General features: G+C 49.5%; 1 protein-coding gene across 3 annotated transcripts in view; it reads right to left on the reverse strand.

Annotated features, from left to right (window-relative positions):
- Positions 1 to 19,419, reverse strand: part of LOC139381208 (proteasome activator complex subunit 4B-like) — a 107,889-nt gene that overhangs the window by 3,579 nt on the left and 84,891 nt on the right. For all 3 annotated transcript variants that reach the window (XM_071124655.1, XM_071124656.1, XM_071124657.1), the window contains 6 exons: positions 11,998 to 12,129; positions 10,066 to 10,274; positions 9,509 to 9,594; positions 9,275 to 9,403; positions 7,220 to 7,375; positions 2,009 to 2,171 (listed from right to left, as the gene is read on the reverse strand). In XM_071124655.1, the coding sequence (XP_070980756.1) occupies positions 2,009 to 2,171; positions 7,220 to 7,375; positions 9,275 to 9,403; positions 9,509 to 9,594; positions 10,066 to 10,274; positions 11,998 to 12,129 (875 nt within the window). The remainder of the gene's footprint in view (positions 1 to 2,008; positions 2,172 to 7,219; positions 7,376 to 9,274; positions 9,404 to 9,508; positions 9,595 to 10,065; positions 10,275 to 11,997; positions 12,130 to 19,419) is intronic.

Genomic DNA, 19,419 nt, shown 5'->3' on the forward strand with positions numbered 1-19,419 from the left:
AGTGGAAAACCTTCCCAGAAGAGTGGAGGGTGTTATAGTAGCAAAGGGGGGACCAACTCTATATTAATGCCCATGGATTTGGAATGAGATGTTCGACGAGCACGTGTCCACATACTTTTGGTCATGTAGTGTATGTAGTGGCCGTTTTAAGTGGTATTTAGTGTGGACCGAGTAACAGAGCCAGTATGTAGTGTGGACCGAGTAACAGAGCCAGTATGTAGTGTGGACCGAGTAACAGAGCCAGTATGTAGTGTGGACCGAGTAACAGAGCCAGTATGTAGTGTGGACCGAGTAACAGAGCCAGTATGTAGTGTGGACCGAGTAACAGAGCCAGTATGTAGTGTGGACCGAGTAACAGAGCCAGTATGTAGTGTGGACAGAGTAACAGAGCCAGTATGTAGTGTGGACTAGAGTATTAACATTAGAGGTCGACCGATGATGATGATTTTTCAACGCCGATACCGATTTTTGGAGGACCAAAAAAGAAGATACCGATAGAAATCAGCAAATTATTATCTATATATATATATATTTGTATTAATGACAATTACAACAATACTGAATGAACACTTATTTTAACTTAATATAATACATCAATAAAATCAATTTAGTCTCAAGTAAATAATGAAACATGTTCAATTTGGTTTAAATAATGTAAAAACAAAGTGTTTGGAGAAGTAAAAGTGCAATACGTGCCATGTAAGAAAGCTAACGTTTGAGTTCCTTGCTCAGAACATGAGATCATATGAAAGCTGGTGGTTCCTTTTAACATGAGTCTTCAATATTCCCAGTTAAGAAGTTTTAGGTTATTAGTTATTATAGGAATTAAAGGACTATTTCTATACCATTTGTATTTCATATACCTTTGACTATTGTATGTTCTTATAGGCACTATCGTATTGCCAGCCTAATCCCAGGAGTTGATTGGCTTGAAGTTATAAACAGCGCAATGCTTGAAGCACAGCTAAGAGCTGCTGGCAAACGCAGGAAAGTGCTGTTTGAATGAATGCCTACGAGCCTGCTGCTGCCTACCACCTCTCAGTCAGACTGCTCTATCAACAATCAAATCATAGACTTAATTATAATATAATACCACACAGAAATACGAGCCTTTGGACATTAAAATGGTCAAATCCGGAAACTATCATTTCGAAAACAAAACGTTTATTCTTTCAGTGAAATACATAACCGTTCCATATTTTATCTAATGGGTGGCAACCCTAAGTCTAAATATTCTTGTTACATTGCACAACCTTCAATGTTATGTCATAATTATGTTCAATTCTGGCAAATTAATTACGGCCTTTGTTAGGAAGAAATGGTCTTCACACAGTTCGCAACGAGCCAGGCGGCCCAAACTGCTGCATATACCCTGACTCTGTTGGAAGAGAAGTGACATAATTTACCTAGTTAAAAAAAATTCATGTTAGCAGGCATATTAACTAAATATGCAGGTTTAAAAATATATACTTGCGTATTGATTTTAAGAAAGGCATTGATGTTTATGGTTAGGTACATTTGTGCAACGACAGTGCTTTTTTCACAAATGCGCTTGTTAAATCATCACCCGTTTGGCGATGTAGGCTGTGATTCGATGATTAATTAACAGGCACCGACCGCATCGATTATATGCAAGCAGGACACACTAGATAAACTAGTAATATCATCAACCATGTGTAGTTACCATGTGTAGTTATAACTAGTGATTATGTTAAGATTGATTGTTTTTGATAAGATAAGTTTAATGCTATCTATCAACTTACCTTGGCTCCTTGCTGCACTCCTGTAACAGGTGATCAGCCTGCCACGCTGTCTCCTCGTGGAGTGCAATGTAATCGGCCATAATCGGTGTCCAAAAACGCAGATTACCGATCGCTATGAAAACTTGAAATTGGCCCTAATTAAATCATCCATTCCGATAAATCGGTCGACCTCTAATTAACATGTTTGTCACTTAGCAGACACTGTTATCCAGAGCGACTTATAGGTATAATTTGCTCATGGCTACCTCCAGAGGGGATGGTGTCCACCACGGAGCCCAGCTCCCTCTTCCTCTTCTTGGGTAGGCGGGTCTTACAGAGGGCCTCAAAGTGGCTCTGCATGGGGCCCTCTATGGACAGGAAGTTACACTGAAGGAAACCGCTCAGAGTGGTGGCAGCCATCTCCCTCACCTGGGGGAGAGAAGGAAAGAGATGTGATATATGGAGCTGGCTGGTCCATTCTGTACTGACTAGATCTGCTCAACAGACAGAAGCTCCATCTAAACTCTCCTCCTCCTCAAAATGCAGTGAAGGGCTGAGGAGCGAGACCATAGTTGGACATTGTCCTCCAATACTCTTGAGAAGTAGTCAAGGAGATAGGAAGAGATACTTCACTGAAAGCTTAATTAAGATGGAGCCAGAGAGAACAGGGAGAGCAGAAAGAGAAAGTGAGCGAGCGAGCGAGAGCAGGCGGGAAGAGAGAGAGAGAGCAGGGAGAGCAAGCGAGCAGGGAGAGAGAGAGCGAGGAGGGAGAGAGAGAGCGAGGAGGGAGAGAGAGCGCAGGGAGAGCGAGCAGGGAGAGAGAGCGAGCAGGGAGAGAGAGCGAGCAGGGAGAGCGAGCGAGCAGGGAGAGCGAGCAGGGAGAGGGGTAGAGGGAGCGAGCAGGGAGAGAGAGCGAGCAGGGAGAGAGAGCGAGCAGGGAGAGCGAGCAGGGAGAGAGAGCGAGCAGGGAGAGCGAGCAGGGAGAGAGAGCGAGCAGGGAGAGCGAGCAGGCAGGGAGAGCGAGAGCGAGCGAGCGAGCAGGGAGAGCGAGCGAGCGAGCAGGGAGAGCGAGCGAGCGAGCAGGGGGAGACAGAGCGAGCGAGCGAGCAGGGGGAGACAGAGCGAGCGAGCGAGCAGGGGGAGACAGAGCGAGCGAGCGAGCAGGGGGAGACAGAGCGAGCGAGCGAGCAGGGGGAGACAGAGCGAGCGAGCGAGCAGGGGGAGACAGAGCGAGCGAGCGAGCAGGGGGAGACAGAGCGAGCGAGCGAGCAGGGGGAGACAGAGCGAGCGAGCGAGCAGGGGGAGACAGAGCGAGCGAGCGAGCAGGGGGAGACAGAGCGAGCGAGCGAGCAGGGGGAGACAGAGCGAGCGAGCGAGCAGGGGGAGACAGAGCGAGCGAGCGAGCAGGGGGAGACAGAGCGAGCGAGCGAGCAGGGGGAGACAGAGCGAGCGAGCGAGCAGGGGGAGACAGAGCGAGCGAGCGAGCAGGGGGAGACAGAGCGAGCGAGCGAGCAGGGGGAGACAGAGCGAGCGAGCGAGCAGGGGGAGACAGAGCGAGCGAGCGAGCAGGGGGAGACAGAGCGAGCGAGCGAGCAGGGGGAGACAGAGCGAGCGAGCGAGCAGGGGGAGACAGAGCGAGCGAGCGAGCAGGGGGAGACAGAGCGAGCGAGCGAGCAGGGGGAGACAGAGCGAGCGAGCGAGCAGGGGGAGACAGAGCGAGCGAGCGAGCAGGGGGAGACAGAGCGAGCGAGCGAGCAGGGGGAGACAGAGCGAGCGAGCGAGCAGGGGGAGACAGAGCGAGCGAGCGAGCAGGGGGAGACAGAGCGAGCGAGCGAGCAGGGGGAGACAGAGCGAGCGAGCGAGCAGGGGGAGACAGAGCGAGCGAGCGAGCAGGGGGAGACAGAGCGAGCGAGCGAGCAGGGGGAGACAGAGCGAGCGAGCGAGCAGGGGGAGACAGAGCGAGCGAGCGAGCAGGGGGAGACAGAGCGAGCGAGCGAGCAGGGGGAGACAGAGCGAGCGAGCGAGCAGGGGGAGACAGAGCGAGCGAGCGAGCAGGGGGAGACAGAGCGAGCGAGCGAGCAGGGGGAGACAGAGCGAGCGAGCGAGCAGGGGGAGACAGAGCGAGCGAGCGAGCAGGGGGAGACAGAGCGAGCGAGCGAGCAGGGGGAGACAGAGCGAGCGAGCGAGCAGGGGGAGACAGAGCGAGCGAGCGAGCAGGGGGAGACAGAGCGAGCGAGCGAGCAGGGGGAGACAGAGCGAGCGAGCGAGCAGGGGGAGACAGAGCGAGCGAGCGAGCAGGGGGAGACAGAGCGAGCGAGCGAGCAGGGGGAGACAGAGCGAGCGAGCGAGCAGGGGGAGACAGAGCGAGCGAGCGAGCAGGGGGAGACAGAGCGAGCGAGCGAGCAGGGGGAGACAGAGCGAGCGAGCGAGCAGGGGGAGACAGAGCGAGCGAGCGAGCAGGGGGAGACAGAGCGAGCGAGCGAGCAGGGGGAGACAGAGCGAGCGAGCGAGCAGGGGGAGACAGAGCGAGCGAGCGAGCAGGGGGAGACAGAGCGAGCGAGCGAGCAGGGGGAGACAGAGCGAGCGAGCGAGCAGGGGGAGACAGAGCGAGCGAGCGAGCAGGGGGAGACAGAGCGAGCGAGCGAGCAGGGGGAGACAGAGCGAGCGAGCAGGGGGAGACAGAGCGAGCGAGCAGGGGGAGACAGAGCGAGCGAGCAGGGGGAGACAGAGCGAGCGAGCAGGGGGAGACAGAGCGAGCGAGCAGGGGGAGACAGAGCGAGCGAGCAGGGGGAGACAGAGCGAGCGAGCAGGGGGAGACAGAGCGAGCGAGCAGGGGGAGACAGAGCGAGCGAGCAGGGGGAGACAGAGCGAGCGAGCAGGGGGAGACAGAGCGAGCGAGCAGGGGGAGACAGAGCGAGCGAGCAGGGGGAGACAGAGCGAGCGAGCAGGGGGAGACAGAGCGAGCGAGCAGGGGGAGACAGAGCGAGCGAGCAGGGGGAGACAGAGCGAGCGAGCAGGGGGAGACAGAGCGAGCGAGCAGGGGGAGACAGAGCGAGCGAGCAGGGGGAGACAGAGCGAGCGAGCAGGGGGAGACAGAGCGAGCGAGCAGGGAGAGACAGAGCGAGCGAGCAGGGAGAGACAGAGCGAGCGAGCAGGGAGAGACAGAGCGAGCGAGCAGGGAGAGAGAGAGCGAGCGAGCAGGGAGAGAGAGAGCGAGCGAGCAGGGAGAGAGAGAGCGAGCGAGCAGGGAGAGAGAGAGCGAGCGAGCAGGGAGAGAGAGAGCGAGCGGGGAGAGGGAGAGAGAGAGCGAGCGGGGAGAGGGAGCGAGCGTGTCTCCCCTGTATCAACACGGTGCTCTGCTCCCGTCCCCCAACACATTCCACAGCTATCTGTCTTTCCTGTATCAACACGGTGCTCTGCTCCTGTCCCCCAACACATTCCACAGCTATCTGTCTTTCCTGTATCAACACGGTGCTCTGCTCCTGTCCCCCAACACATTCCACAGCTATCTGTCTTTCCTGTATCAACACGGTGCTCTGCTCCTGTCCCCCAAAACATTCCACAGCTATCTGTCTTTCCTGTATCAACACGGTGCTCTGCTCCCGTCCCCCAACACATTCCACAGCTATCTGTCTTTTCTGTATCAACACGGTGCTCTGCTCCTGACCCCCAACACATTCCCCAGCTATCTGACTTTCCTGTATCAACACGGTGCTCTGCTCCTGTCCCCCAACACATTCCACAGCTATCCGTCTTTCCTGTATCAACACATATACACACATATACACGTGTGTGTGTATATGTGTTGATACAGGAAAGACGGATAGCTGTGGAATGTGTTGGGGGACAGGAGCAGAGCACCGTGTTGATACAGGAAAGACAGATAGCTGGGGAATGTGTTGGGGGTCAGGAGCAGAGCACCGTGTTGATACAGAAAAGACAGATAGCTGTGTGTGTGTGTATATATATATATATATATAGACTATAGGGCAGGTCATTAGACTTGAGGGCAGGTCATTAGACTAGAGGGCAGGTCATTAGACTAGAGGGCAGGTCATTAGACTAGAGGACAGGTCATTAGACTAGAGGGCAGGTCATTAGACTAGAGGGCAGGTCATTAGACTTGAGGGCAGGTCATTAGACTAGAGGCCAGGTCATTAGACTAGAGGGCAGGTCATTAGACTAGAGGGCAGGTCTAGACTAGAGGGCAGGTCATTAGACTAGAGGACAGGTCATTAGACTAGAGGCCAGGTCATTAGACTAGAGGCCAGGTCATTAGACTAGAGGACAAGTGAACTGGGGTATTTTGTCTGAAAAGAAATACAGAAGAGGTAACATCACCCTCCCCATAGCAACAGAATACTCCTGCTTTCCATAGCAACAAGTGAGAGGGGGAGAATAAGGAGGAAGAGTGCTGGAAGACAGGGCCTGTGATCTCACACACTCTTTCACACACACACACACACACTCTTTCACACACACACACACTCTTTCACACACACACACTCTTTCACACACACACACACACACACACACACACACACACACACACACACACACACACCATTCTGTCTTCTTCAATGTGATCTGTAACCTCCAGACCTACCTATCTACAATTCTGTCTTCTTCAATGTGATCTGTAACCTCCAGACCTAACTATCTACTATTCTGTCTTCTTCAATGTGATATGTAACCTCCAGACCTGCCTATCTACCATTCTGTCTTCTTCAATGTGATCTGTAACCTCCAGACCTGCCTATCTACCATTCTGTCTTCTTCAATGTGATCTGTAACCTCCAGACCTAACCATCTACCATTCTGTCTTCTTCAATGTGATCTGTAACCTCCAGACCTACCCATCTACCATTCTGTCTTCTTCAATGTGATCTGTAACCTCCAGACCTACCTATCTACCATTCTGTCTTCTTCAGTCATGACACCACCTGTCCTTCAGTCTGTTGTGTACTATGATCATCCTCTCTGTTGAACTCATTTTCTACATTCAATCAAATGTATTTATAAAATGCTTTTTACATCAGCAGATGTCACTAAGTGCTAAAAACAGAAGGAACAACTACCTAGAAAGGCAGGCAAGAACCTAGGAAGAAACCTAGAGAGGAACCAGGCTCTGAGGGGTGGCCAGTCCTCTGCCGGTGGAGATAAGAGTACATGGCGATGAAGGCCAGATTGTTCTTCAAGATGTTCATAGATGACCAGCAGGTTGAAATAATAATCACAGTGGTTGTAGAGGGTGCAACAGTTCATCACCTCAGGAGTAAATATCAGTTGGCTTTTCATAGCTGAGCATTCAGAGGTCGAGACAGCGGGGGGAGCGAGAGAGAAAGGGTCGAAAACAGCATGTCCAGGATAGATACCTATATATATATATATATATATATATAGATACAGGATATATATCTATATATATATGTGTGTGTGTGTGTGTGTGTGTGTGTGTGTGTGTGTGCGCGCGTTACCTCCAGCTGCTCGTCCTCCAGCAGGCGTATGACCAGTGCTCTGACGTCGTTGACGGCTCCCTGGTCGCTCATAAAGGTGAACAGGTTGTAGAAGACCATGATCTGTAGGTACGTCAGCACCGTGTAGCGAGCATGCCACGAACTGCTACCCGCTATCTGGAATATAACGGAACTATGTTAATATCATGACGGTAATGATCTGTAGGGACGTCAGCACCGTGTAGCGAGCATGCCACGAACTGCTACCCGTTATCTGGAATATAACGGAACTATGTTAATATCATGACGGTAATGATCTGTAGGGACGTCAGCACCGTGTAGCGGGCATGCCACGAACTGCTACCTGCTATCTGGAATATAACGGAACTATGTTAATATCATGACGGTAATGATCTGTAGGGACATCAGCACCGTGTAGCGAGCATGCCACGAACTGCTACCCGCTATCTGGAATATAACGGAACTATGTTAATATCATGACGGTAATGATCTGTAGGGACATCAGCACCGTGTAGCGAGCATGCCACGAACTGCTACCCGTTATCTGGAATATAACGGAACTATGTTAATATCATGACGGTAATGATCTGTAGGGACATCAGCACCGTGTAGCGAGCATGCCACGAACTGCTACCCGTTACCTGGAATATAACGGAACTATGTTAATATCATGACGGTAATGATCTGTAGGGACGTCAGCACCGTGTAGCGAGCATGCCACGAACTGCTACCCGCTATCTGGAATATAACGGAACTATGTTAATATCATGACGGTAATGATCTGTAGGGACATCAGCACCGTGTAGCGAGCATGCCACGAACTGCTACCCGTTATCTGGAATATAACGGAACTATGTTAATATCATGACGGTAATGATCTGTAGGGACGTCAGCACCGTGTAGCGAGCATGCCACGAACTGCTACCCGTTATCTGGAATATAACGGAACTATGTTAATATCATGACGGTAATGATCTGTAGGGACATCAGCACCGTGTAGCGAGCATGCCACGAACTGCTACCTGCTATCTGGAATATAACGGAACTATGTTAATATCATGACGGTAATGATCTGTAGGGACATCAGCACCGTGTAGCGAGCATGCCACGAACTGCTACCTGCTATCTGGAATATAACGGAACTATGTTAATATCATGACGGTAATGATCTGTAGGGACATCAGCACCGTGTAGCGAGCATGCCACGAACTGCTACCTGCTATCTGGAATATAACGGAACTATGTTAATATCATGACGGTAATGATCTGTAGGGACGTCAGCACTGTATAGAATGCATGCCATGAACTACTGTAACATAATCCAGCATGTACCACAAACTATGGTAACACCATCCAGCATGTACCACAAACTATGGTAACACCATCCAGCATGTACCACAAACTATGGTAACACCATCCAGCATGTACCACAAACTACGGTAACACCACCCAGCATGTACCACAAACTATGGCAACATAATCCAGCATGTACCACAAACTATGGTAACACAATCCAGCATGTACCACACACAATGGTAACATACACCAGCATGTACCACACACTACGGTAACATAATCCAGCATGTACCACACACTACGGTAACATAATCCAGCATGTACCACATACTACGGTAACATAATCCAGCATGTACCACACACTACGGTAACATAATCCAGCATGTACCACAAACCACGGTAACACCATCCAGCATGTACCAAACTACTGTAACACCATCCAGCATGTGCCACAAACTACTGTAACACCAACCAGCATGTACCACAAACTACTATAACACCATCCAGCATGTACCACAAACTACAGTAACATAATCCCAAGAGAACACCATTCAGCGTGTACCACAAACCTTACAGCAACTTCTAACAAACATTTTGCAGAGGCTCAGAGAGTTGATAGAACCAGAGTCTTGACAATGGGGGATTTGACATGTTTTTTAACCCTTTTCTCTTTGGAGATTGCAGTGAATGGAGAAAGTGGTTGTAGATGAGTCTGGCCTGTTTGTGTGTGTGTGTGTGTGTGTGTGTGTGTGTACACACCTCTTGCAGGGCCAGCAGGACCAGTGGTATCTGCTCTGTGTAGAGTAGTCCCTGGGACATCAGAGACAGACAGGTCTTTGCATCCCTCTTCAGCTCATCATAACTGTCATCATTCTCCACCGGAGCGATCTACAAGAGGAGACAGATGAGGGTTGTTAGCATTCAGCCAGAGGATGATAGACCTCCCATCAGTCTGGTTTCTGTCAAGGTTTCTTCCTTCCTTGACCCACCCACCTTGAACAGCAGGGGTAGCAACTGGAGCTGCTCTGGAACGGCCGTGGAGAAGGAGCGTCCAGCACTGGCCATCAGCCACTTGAGTACTGGAAACACATACATAACCTTTTTACATCGTATGCTCTGACGAAGGTCTTCATAACTAAACGTTTGGCACATTGAATTACTGAAATCTGCATCGTGCAGTGATCCAGTGAGCCGGGACTCTTCTCTCTTGGCTTTACACCTGGGTTTATTAGCTCCAACTCTATCCCTGACCTGTCTTCAGTAGTTTGACGGACTGGGTTAGGGGTCATACCTGGGTTAGGGGTCGTACTGGTCTTTAGTAGTTTGATGGCCTGGGTTAGGGGACGTACCGGCCTTTTGTAGTTTGATGGGTTAGGGGTCGTACCTGTTTTCAGTAGTTTGATGGGTTAGGGGTCGTACCTGTTTTCCGTAGTTTGATGGGTTAGGGGTCGTACCTGTTTTCAGTAGTTTGATGGGTTAGGGGTCGTACCTGTTTTCAGTAGTTTGATGGGTTAGGGGTCATACCTGTTTTCAGTAGTTAGGGGTCGTACCTGTCTTCAGTAGTTTGATGGCCTGTGTCCTCTCGTCCTGCTCCCCCACATCGTTCTCTTCTACCACGTGGTTCTGGATCTCCTCGTCCCCCTCCGTCAGGGGTTTGAGGCGCAGCAGTATTCGCTCTGTGAACTCCTTGATGCGGGGCGAGGCCGTGGGCTGGGTGTACGGCAGATTGACGTCTATCATGAAGATGTAGGTGAGGACGCTGGAGAAGAAAGAGGAAAGAGAGCGAAAGAGGAGGCAGAGGGAGATTAACACCTTTAGTTTAGTTAATTCATGAATCTACATTTTTGTATTTAAGCCATTATTTTTCATGTATTCCTCTTTTTCGACAGTTTGCTTGTCTCTACCTCTTTCAGTACTCTCATGAATGACAAAATCACCAATTCTACCTGGTTTAACATAAATAAATAAAAAAGCATAAGGTGATCTCTTGGCCAACCTGTTTGAAAAGTTATGGACAAATGTTTACCTACTATGACTGACGTGTGGTTAGATACCTAGCTGAATGAACTATGACTAATGTGTGGTTAGATACCGAGCTGAATGAACTATGACTGACGGGCAGTTAGATACCGAGCTGAATGAACTATGACTGATGTGTGGTTAGATACCTAGCTGAATGAACTATGACTGATGTGTGGTTAGATACCGAGCTGAATGAACTATGACTGATGTGTGGTTAGATACCTAGCTGAATTAACTATGACTGATGTGTGGTTAGATACCTAGCTGAATGAACTATGACTGATGTGTGGTTAGATACCTAGCTGAATTAACTATGACTGATGTGTGGTTAGATACCTAGCTGAATGAACTATGACTGACGTGCAGTTAGATACCGAGCTGAATGAACTATGACTGACGTGTGGTTAGATACCTAGCTGAATTAACTATGACTGACATGTGGTTAGATACCTAGCTGAATGAACTATGACTGACGTGCAGTTAGATACCTAGCTGAATGAACTATGACTGATGTGTGGTTAGATACCTAGCTGAATGAACTATGACTGATGTGTGGTTAGATACCGAGCTGAATGAACTATGACTGATGTGTGGTTAGATACCTAGCTGAATGAACTATGACTGACATGTGGTTAGATACCTAGCTGAATGAACTATGACTGATGTGTGGTTAGATACCTAGCTGAATGAACTATGACTGACATGTGGTTAGATACCTAGCTGAATGAACTATGACTGATGTGTGGTTAGATACCTAGCTGAATGAACTATGACTGACGGGCAGTTAGATACCGAGCTGAATGAACTATGACTGACGTGTGGGTAGATACCTAGCTGAATGAACTATGACTGATGTGTGGTTAGATACCTAGCTGAATGAACTATGACTGATGTGTGGTTAGATACCGAGCTGAATGAAGTATGACTGACGTGTGGTTAGATACCTAGCTGAATGAACTATGACTGACGTGTGGTTAGATACCTAGCTGAATGAACTATGACTGACGTGTGGGTAGATACCTAGCTGAATGAACTATGACTGACGTGTGGGTAGATACCTAGCTGAATGAACTATGACTGATGTGTGGTTAGATACCTAGCTGAATGAACTATGACTGATGTGTGGTTAGATACCTAGCTGAATGAACTATGACTGACATGTGGTTAGATACCTAGCTGAATGAACTATGACTGACGTGTGGTTAGATACCTAGCTGAATGAACTATGACTGACATGTGGTTAGATACAGAGCTGAATGAACTATGACTGACGTGTGGTTAGATACCTAGCTGAATGAACTATGACTGACGTGTGGGTAGATACCGAGCTGAATGAACTATGACTGACATGTGGGTAGATACCTAGCTGAATGAACTATGACTGATGTGGTAAGTGGCAGTAAGCTATGGACAAAAGGGTCAGCAATGAAAATGTTTGTAATGTGGAGGCGAGGTCCTACCTTCCGATGCGCTCACGGACGTTCTTGTAGACCTGTGTGAGTTTGGGCTCTAGGTACTGCAGCAGTCTGTGGAGCAGCTCAGGGACCCTCCACTCCTGTTGAGCCAGGCCCCCCTGCAGCACATACAGACGACTGGGCAGGAGAGAGGAGAGTTATACACACACCTAACCCTCCTGCTGAGTCAGGCTTCCCTGCAGAATATACAAACGACTGGACAGGAGAGAGGAGAGTTATACACACACCTAACCCTAACGCTAAGTCAGGCCTCCCTGCAGAATATACAGACGACTGGACAGGAGAGAGGAGAGTTATACACACACCTAACCCTAACGCTAAGTCAGGCTTCCCTGCAGAATATACAGACGACTGGACAGGAGAGAGGAGAGTTATACACACACCTAACCCTAACGCTAAGTCAGGCCTCCCTGCAGAATACACAGAAGACTGGACAGGAGAGAGGAGAGTTATACACACACCTAACCCTAACGCTAAGTCAGGCCTCCCTGCAGAATATACAGACGACTGGACAGGAGAGAGGAGGGTTATACACACACCTAACCCTAACGCTAAGTCAGGCCTCCCTGCAGAATATACAGACGACTGGAAAGGAGAGAGGAGAGTTATACACACACCTAACCCTAACGCTAAGTCAGGCCTCCCTGCAGAATATACAGACGACTGGACAGGAGAGAGGAGAGTTATACACACACCTAACCCTAACGCTAAGTCAGGCCTCCCTGCAGAATATACAGACGACTGGACAGGAGAGAGGAGAGTTATACACACACCTAACCCTAACGCTAAGTCAGGCCTCCCTGCAGAATATACAGACGACTGGACAGGAGAGAGGAGAGTTATACACACACCTAACCCTAACGCAAAGTCAGGCCTCCCTGCAGAATATACAGACGACTGGACAGGAGAGAGGAGAGGAGAGTTATACACACACCTAACCCTAACGCTAAGTCAGGCCTCCCTGCAGAATATACAGACGACTGGACAGGAGAGAGGAGAGTTATACACACACCTAACCCTAACGCTAAGTCAGGCCTCCCTGCAGAATATACAGACGACTGGACAGGAGAGAGGAGAGTTATACACACACCTAACCCTAACACTAAGTCAGGCCTCCCTGCAGAGTACACAGAAGACTGGACAGGAGAGAGGAGAGTTATACACACACCTAACCCTAACGCTAAGTCAGGCCTCCCTGCAGAACACACAGAAGACTGGACAGGAGAGAGGAGAGTTATACACACACCTAACCCTAACGCAAAGTCAGGCCTCCCTGCAGAATATACAGACGACTGGACAGGAGAGAGGAGAGGAGAGTTATACACACACCTAACCCTAACGCTAAGTCAGGCCTCCCTGCAGAATATACAGACGACTGGACAGGAGAGAGGAGAGTTATACACACACCTAACCCTAACATTAAGTCAGGCCTCCCTGCAGAATACATAGAAGACTGGACAGGAGAGAGGAAAGTTATACACACACCTAACCCTAACGCTAAGTCAGGCCTCCCTGCAGAGTACATAGACGACTGGACAGGAGAGAGGAGAGTTATACACACACCTAACCCTAACCCTAAGGCAGGCCTCCCTGCAGAATATACAGAAGACTGAACAGGAGAGAGGAGAGTTATACACACACCTAACCCTAACGCTAAGTCAGGCCTCCCTGCAGAGTACACAGACGACTGGACAGGAGAGAGGAGAGTTATACACACACCTAACCCTAACGCTAAGTCAGGCCTCCCTGCAGAGTACACAGAAGACTGGACAGGAGAGAGGAGAGTTATACACACACCTAACCCTAAGTCAGGCCTCCCTGCAGAATATACAGACGACTGGACAGGAGAGAGGAGAGTTATACACACACCTAACCCTAACGCTAAGTCAGGCCTACCTGCAGAATATACAGACGACTGGACAGGAGAGAGGAGAGTTATACACACACCTAACCCTAACGCTAAGCCAGGCTTCCCTGCAGAATATACAGACGACTGGACAGGAGAGAGGAGAGTTATACACACACCTAACCCTAACGCTAAGTCAGGCCTCCCTGCAGAATATACAGACGACTGGACAGGTGAGAGGAGAGTTATACACACACCTAACCCTAACGCTAAGTCAGGCCTCCCTGCAGAATATACAGACGACTGGACAGGAGAGAGGAGAGTTATACACACACCTAACCCTAACACTAAGTCAGGCCTACCTGCAGAATATACAGACGACTGGACAGGAGAGAGGAGAGTTATACACACACCTAACCCTAACACTAAGTCAGGCCTACCTGCAGAATATACAGACGACTGGACAGGAGAGAGGAGAGTTATACACACACCTAACCCTAACGCTAAGTCAGGCCTACCTGCAGAATATACAGACGACTGGACAGGAGAGAGGAGAGTTATACACACACCTAACCCTAACACTAAGTCAGGCCTACCTGCAGAGTACACAGAAGACTGGACAGGAGTGAGGAGAGTTATACACACACCTAACCCTAACGCTAAGTCAGGCCTACCTGCAGAGTACACAGAAGACTGGACAGGAGAGAGGAGGGTTATACACACACCTAACCCTAACGCTAAGTCAGGCCTACCTGCAGAATATACAGACGACTGGACAGGAGAGAGGAGGGTTATACACACACCTAACCCTAACGCTAAGCCAGGCCTCCCTGCAGAATATACAGATGACTGGACAGGAGAGAGGAGGGTTATTGTTATATAAGTATTCATACACATAGCTCATAAACAAAGACATTCCGTCGTAAGAACACATACACCCAGCCACAAGACTGACCCCCTCTATTGGTCGGATGCTCAGGATAAGGCTCTGCTGTGCACCAATGGGGCTTCTGCTCTGGCTAGAGCAAGGCCCGCCTCCAACCCTCCGACCAGTCAAGAAGACCGAAACGACAAGACTCCACCTACTTTATTCTATGTATAAAAATGAATGTAACCGTTGTATAGGCTCTCTTTTTCACCTGGCTCCTTGCCGAGTTATGTGAACTAGGTCCGTGCACGTAAAACTGCGGGACAAGATATCTCTGACTCATTAAAACTGTCTTTTGTTACAACTGAAATCCACTCTGTCCAGCGTCCGTGATTTGGTCTCAACTCTCCAGTATTGTTTACACTAACATTATACACACACCTAACCTAACACTAAGTCAGGCCTCCCTGCAGAATATACAGACGACTGGACAGGAGAGAGGAGGGTTATACACACACCTAACCCTAACGCTAAGTCAGGCCTCCCTGCAGAATATACAGACGACTGGAAAGGAGAGAGGAGAGTTATACACACACCTAACCCTAACGCTAAGTCAGGCCTCCCTGCAGAATATACAGACGACTGGACAAGAGAGAGGAGAGTTATACACACACCTAACCCTAACGCTAAGTCAGGCCTCCCTGCAGAGTACATAGACGACTGGACAGGAGAGAGGAGAGTTATACACACACCTAACCCTAACGCTAAGTCAGGCCTCCCTGCAGAATATACAGAAGACTGAACAGGAGAGAGGAGAGTTATACACACACCTAACCCTAACGCTAAGTCAGGCCTCCCTGCAGAGTACACAGAAGACTGGACAGGAGAGAGGAGAGTTATACACACACCTAACACTAAGTCAGGCCTCCCTGCAGAGTACACAGAAGACTGGACAGGAGAGAGGAGAGTTATACACACACCTAACCCTAACGCTAAGTCAGGCCTCCCTGCAGAATATACAGACGACTGGACAGGAGAGAGGAGAGTTATACGCACACCTAACACTAAGTCAGGCCTTCCTGCAGAGTACACAGAAGACTGGACAGGAGAGAGGAGAGTTATACACACACCTAACACTAAGTCAGGCCTCCCTGCAGAGTACACAGAAGACTGGACAGGAGAGAGGAGAGTTATACACACACCTAACCCTAACGCTAAGTCAGGCCTCCCTGCAGAGTACACAGAAGACTGGACAGGAGAGAGGAGAGTTATACACACACCTAACACTAAGTCAGGCCTCCCTGCAGAGTACACAGAAGACTGGACAGGAGAGAGGAGAGTTATACACACACCTAACCCTAACGCTAAGTCAGGCCTCCCTGCAGAGTACACAGAAGACTGGACAGGAGAGAGGAGAGTTATACACACACCTAACACTAAGTCAGGCCTCCCTGCAGAGTACACAGAAGACTGGACAGGAGAGAGGAGAGTTATACACACACCTAACCCTAACGCTAAGTCAGGCCTCCCTGCAGAATATACAGACGACTGGACAGGAGAGAGGAGAGTTATACACACACCTAACACTAAGTCAGGCCTCCCTGCAGAGTACACAGAAGACTGGACAGGAGAGAGGAGAGTTATACACACACCTAACCCTAACACTAAGTCAGGCCTCCCTGCAGAGTACACAGAAGACTGGACAGGAGAGAGGAGAGTTATACACACACCTAACCCTAAGTCAGGCCTACCTGCAGAATATACAGAAGACTGGACAGGAGAGAGGAGAGTTATACACACACCTAACCCTAACGCTAAGTCAGGCCTCCCTGCAGAATATACAGACGACTGGACAGGAGAGAGGAGAGTTATACACACACCTAACCCTAAGTCAGGCCTACCTGCAGAATATACAGAAGACTGAACAGGAGAGAGGAGAGTTATACACACACCTAACCCTAACGCTAAGTCAGGCCTACCTGCAGAATATACAGAAGACTGGACAGGAGAGAGGAGAGTTATACACACACCTAACCCTAACGCTAAGTCAGGCCTCCCTGCAGAATATACAGACGACTGGACAGGAGAGAGGAGAGTTATACACACACCTAACCCTAAGTCAGGCCTCCCTGCAGAATATACAGAAGACTGGACAGGAGAGTTATACACACACCTAACCCTAACGCTAAGTCAGGCCTACCTGCAGAGTACACAGAAGACTGGACAGGAGAGTTATACACACACCTAACCCTAACGCTAAGTCAGGCCTACCTGCAGAATATACAGAAGACTGAACAGGAGAGAGGAGAGTTATACACACACCTAACGCTAAGTCAGGCCTACCTGCAGAATATACAGACGACTGGACAGGAGACAGGAGAGTTATACACACACCTAACCCTAACGCTAAGTCAGGCCTCCCTGCAGAATATACAGACGACTGGACAGGAGAGAGGAGAGTTATACACACACCTAACCCTAACGCTAAGTCAGGCCTCCCTGCAGAATATACAGACGACTGGACAGGAGAGAGGAGAGTTATACACACACCTAACCCTAACGCTAAGTCAGGCCTCCCTGCAGAATATACAGACGACTGGACAGGAGAGAGGAGAGTTATACACACACCTAACCCTAACGCTAAGTCAGGCCTCCCTGCAGAATATACAGACGACTGGACAGGAGAGAGGAGAGTTATACACACACCTAACCCTAACGCTAAGTCAGGCCTCCCTGCAGAATATACAGACGACTGGACAGGAGAGAGGAGAGTTATACACACACCTAACCCTAACGCTAAGTCAGGCCTCCCTGCAGAATATACAGACGACTGGACAGGAGAGAGGAGAGTTATACACACACCTAACCCTAACGCTAAGTCAGGCCTACCTGCAGAATATACAGACGACTGGACAGGAGAGAGGAGAGTTATACACACACCTAACCCTAACGCTAAGTCAGGCCTCCCTGCAGAATATACAGACGACTGGACAGGAGAGAGGAGAGTTATACACACACCTAACCCTAACGCTAAGTCAGGCCTCCCTGCAGAATATACAGACGACTGGACAGGAGAGAGGAGAGTTATACACACACCTAACCCTAACGCTAAGCCAGGCCTACCTGCAGAATATACAGACGACTGGACAGGAGAGAGGAGAGTTATACACACACCTAACCCTAACGCTAAGTCAGGCCTACCTGCAGAATATACAGACGACTGGACAGGAGAGAGGAGAGTTATACACACACCTAACCCTAACGCTAAGTCAGGCCTCCCTGCAGAATATACAGACGACTGGACAGGAGAGAGGAGAGTTATACACACACCTAACCCTAACGCTAAGTCAGGCCTCCCTGCAGAATATACAGACGACTGGACAGGAGAGAGGAGAGTTATACACACACCTAACCCTAACGCTAAGTCAGGCCTCCCTGCAGAATATACAGAAGACTGGACAGGAGAGAGGAGAGTTATACACACACCTAACCCTAACGCTAAGTCAGGCCTACCTGCAGAATATACAGACGACTGGACAGGAGAGAGGAGGGTTATACACACACCTAACCCTAACGCTAAGTCAGGCCTACCTGCAGAATATACAGACGACTGGACAGGAGAGAGGAGGGTTATACACACACCTAACCCTAACGCTAAGTCAGGCTTCCCTGCAGAATATACAGACGACTGAACAGGAGAGAGGAGAGTTATACACACACCTAACCCTAAGTCAGGCCTCCCTGCAGAATATACAGACGACTGGACAGGAGAGAGGAGAGTTATACACACACCTAACCCTAACGCTAAGTCAGGCCTCCCTGCAGAATATACAGACGACTGGACAGGAGAGAGGAGAGTTATACACACACCTAACCCTAACGCTAAGTCAGGCCTCCCTGCAGAATATACAGACGACTGGACAGGAGAGAGGAGAGTTATACACACACCTAACCCTAACGCTAAGTCAGGCCTCCCTGCAGAATATACAGAAGACTGGACAGGAGAGAGGAGAGTTATACACACACCTAACCCTAACGCTAAGTCAGGCCTACCTGCAGAATATACAGACGACTGGACAGGAGAGAGGAGGGTTATACACACACCTAACCCTAACGCTAAGTCAGGCCTACCTGCAGAATATACAGACGACTGGACAGGAGAGAGGAGGGTTATACACACACCTAACCCTAACGCTAAGTCAGGCTTCCCTGCAGAATATACAGACGACTGAACAGGAGAGAGGAGAGTTATACACACACCTAACCCTAAGTCAGGCCTCCCTGCAGAATATACAGACGACTGGACAGGAGAGAGGAGAGTTATACACACACCTAACCCTAACGCTAAGTCAGGCCTCCCTGCAGAATATACAGACGACTGGACAGGAGAGAGGAGAGTTATACACACACCTAACCCTAACGCTAAGTCAGGCCTACCTGCAGAATATACAGACGACTGGACAGGAGAGAGGAGAGTTATACACACACCTAACCCTAACGCTAAGTCAGGCCTCCCTGCAGAATATACAGACGACTGGACAGGAGAGAGGAGAGTTATACACACACCTAACCCTAACGCTAAGCCAGGCCTACCTGCAGAATATACAGACGACTGGACAGGAGAGAGGAGAGTTATACACACACCTAACCCTAACGCTAAGTCAGGCCTACCTGCAGAATATACAGACGACTG

The sequence above is a fragment of the Oncorhynchus clarkii genome, chromosome 23, assembly GCF_045791955.1.
Source record: "Oncorhynchus clarkii lewisi isolate Uvic-CL-2024 chromosome 23, UVic_Ocla_1.0, whole genome shotgun sequence".
NCBI lineage: Eukaryota > Metazoa > Chordata > Actinopteri > Salmoniformes > Salmonidae > Oncorhynchus > Oncorhynchus clarkii.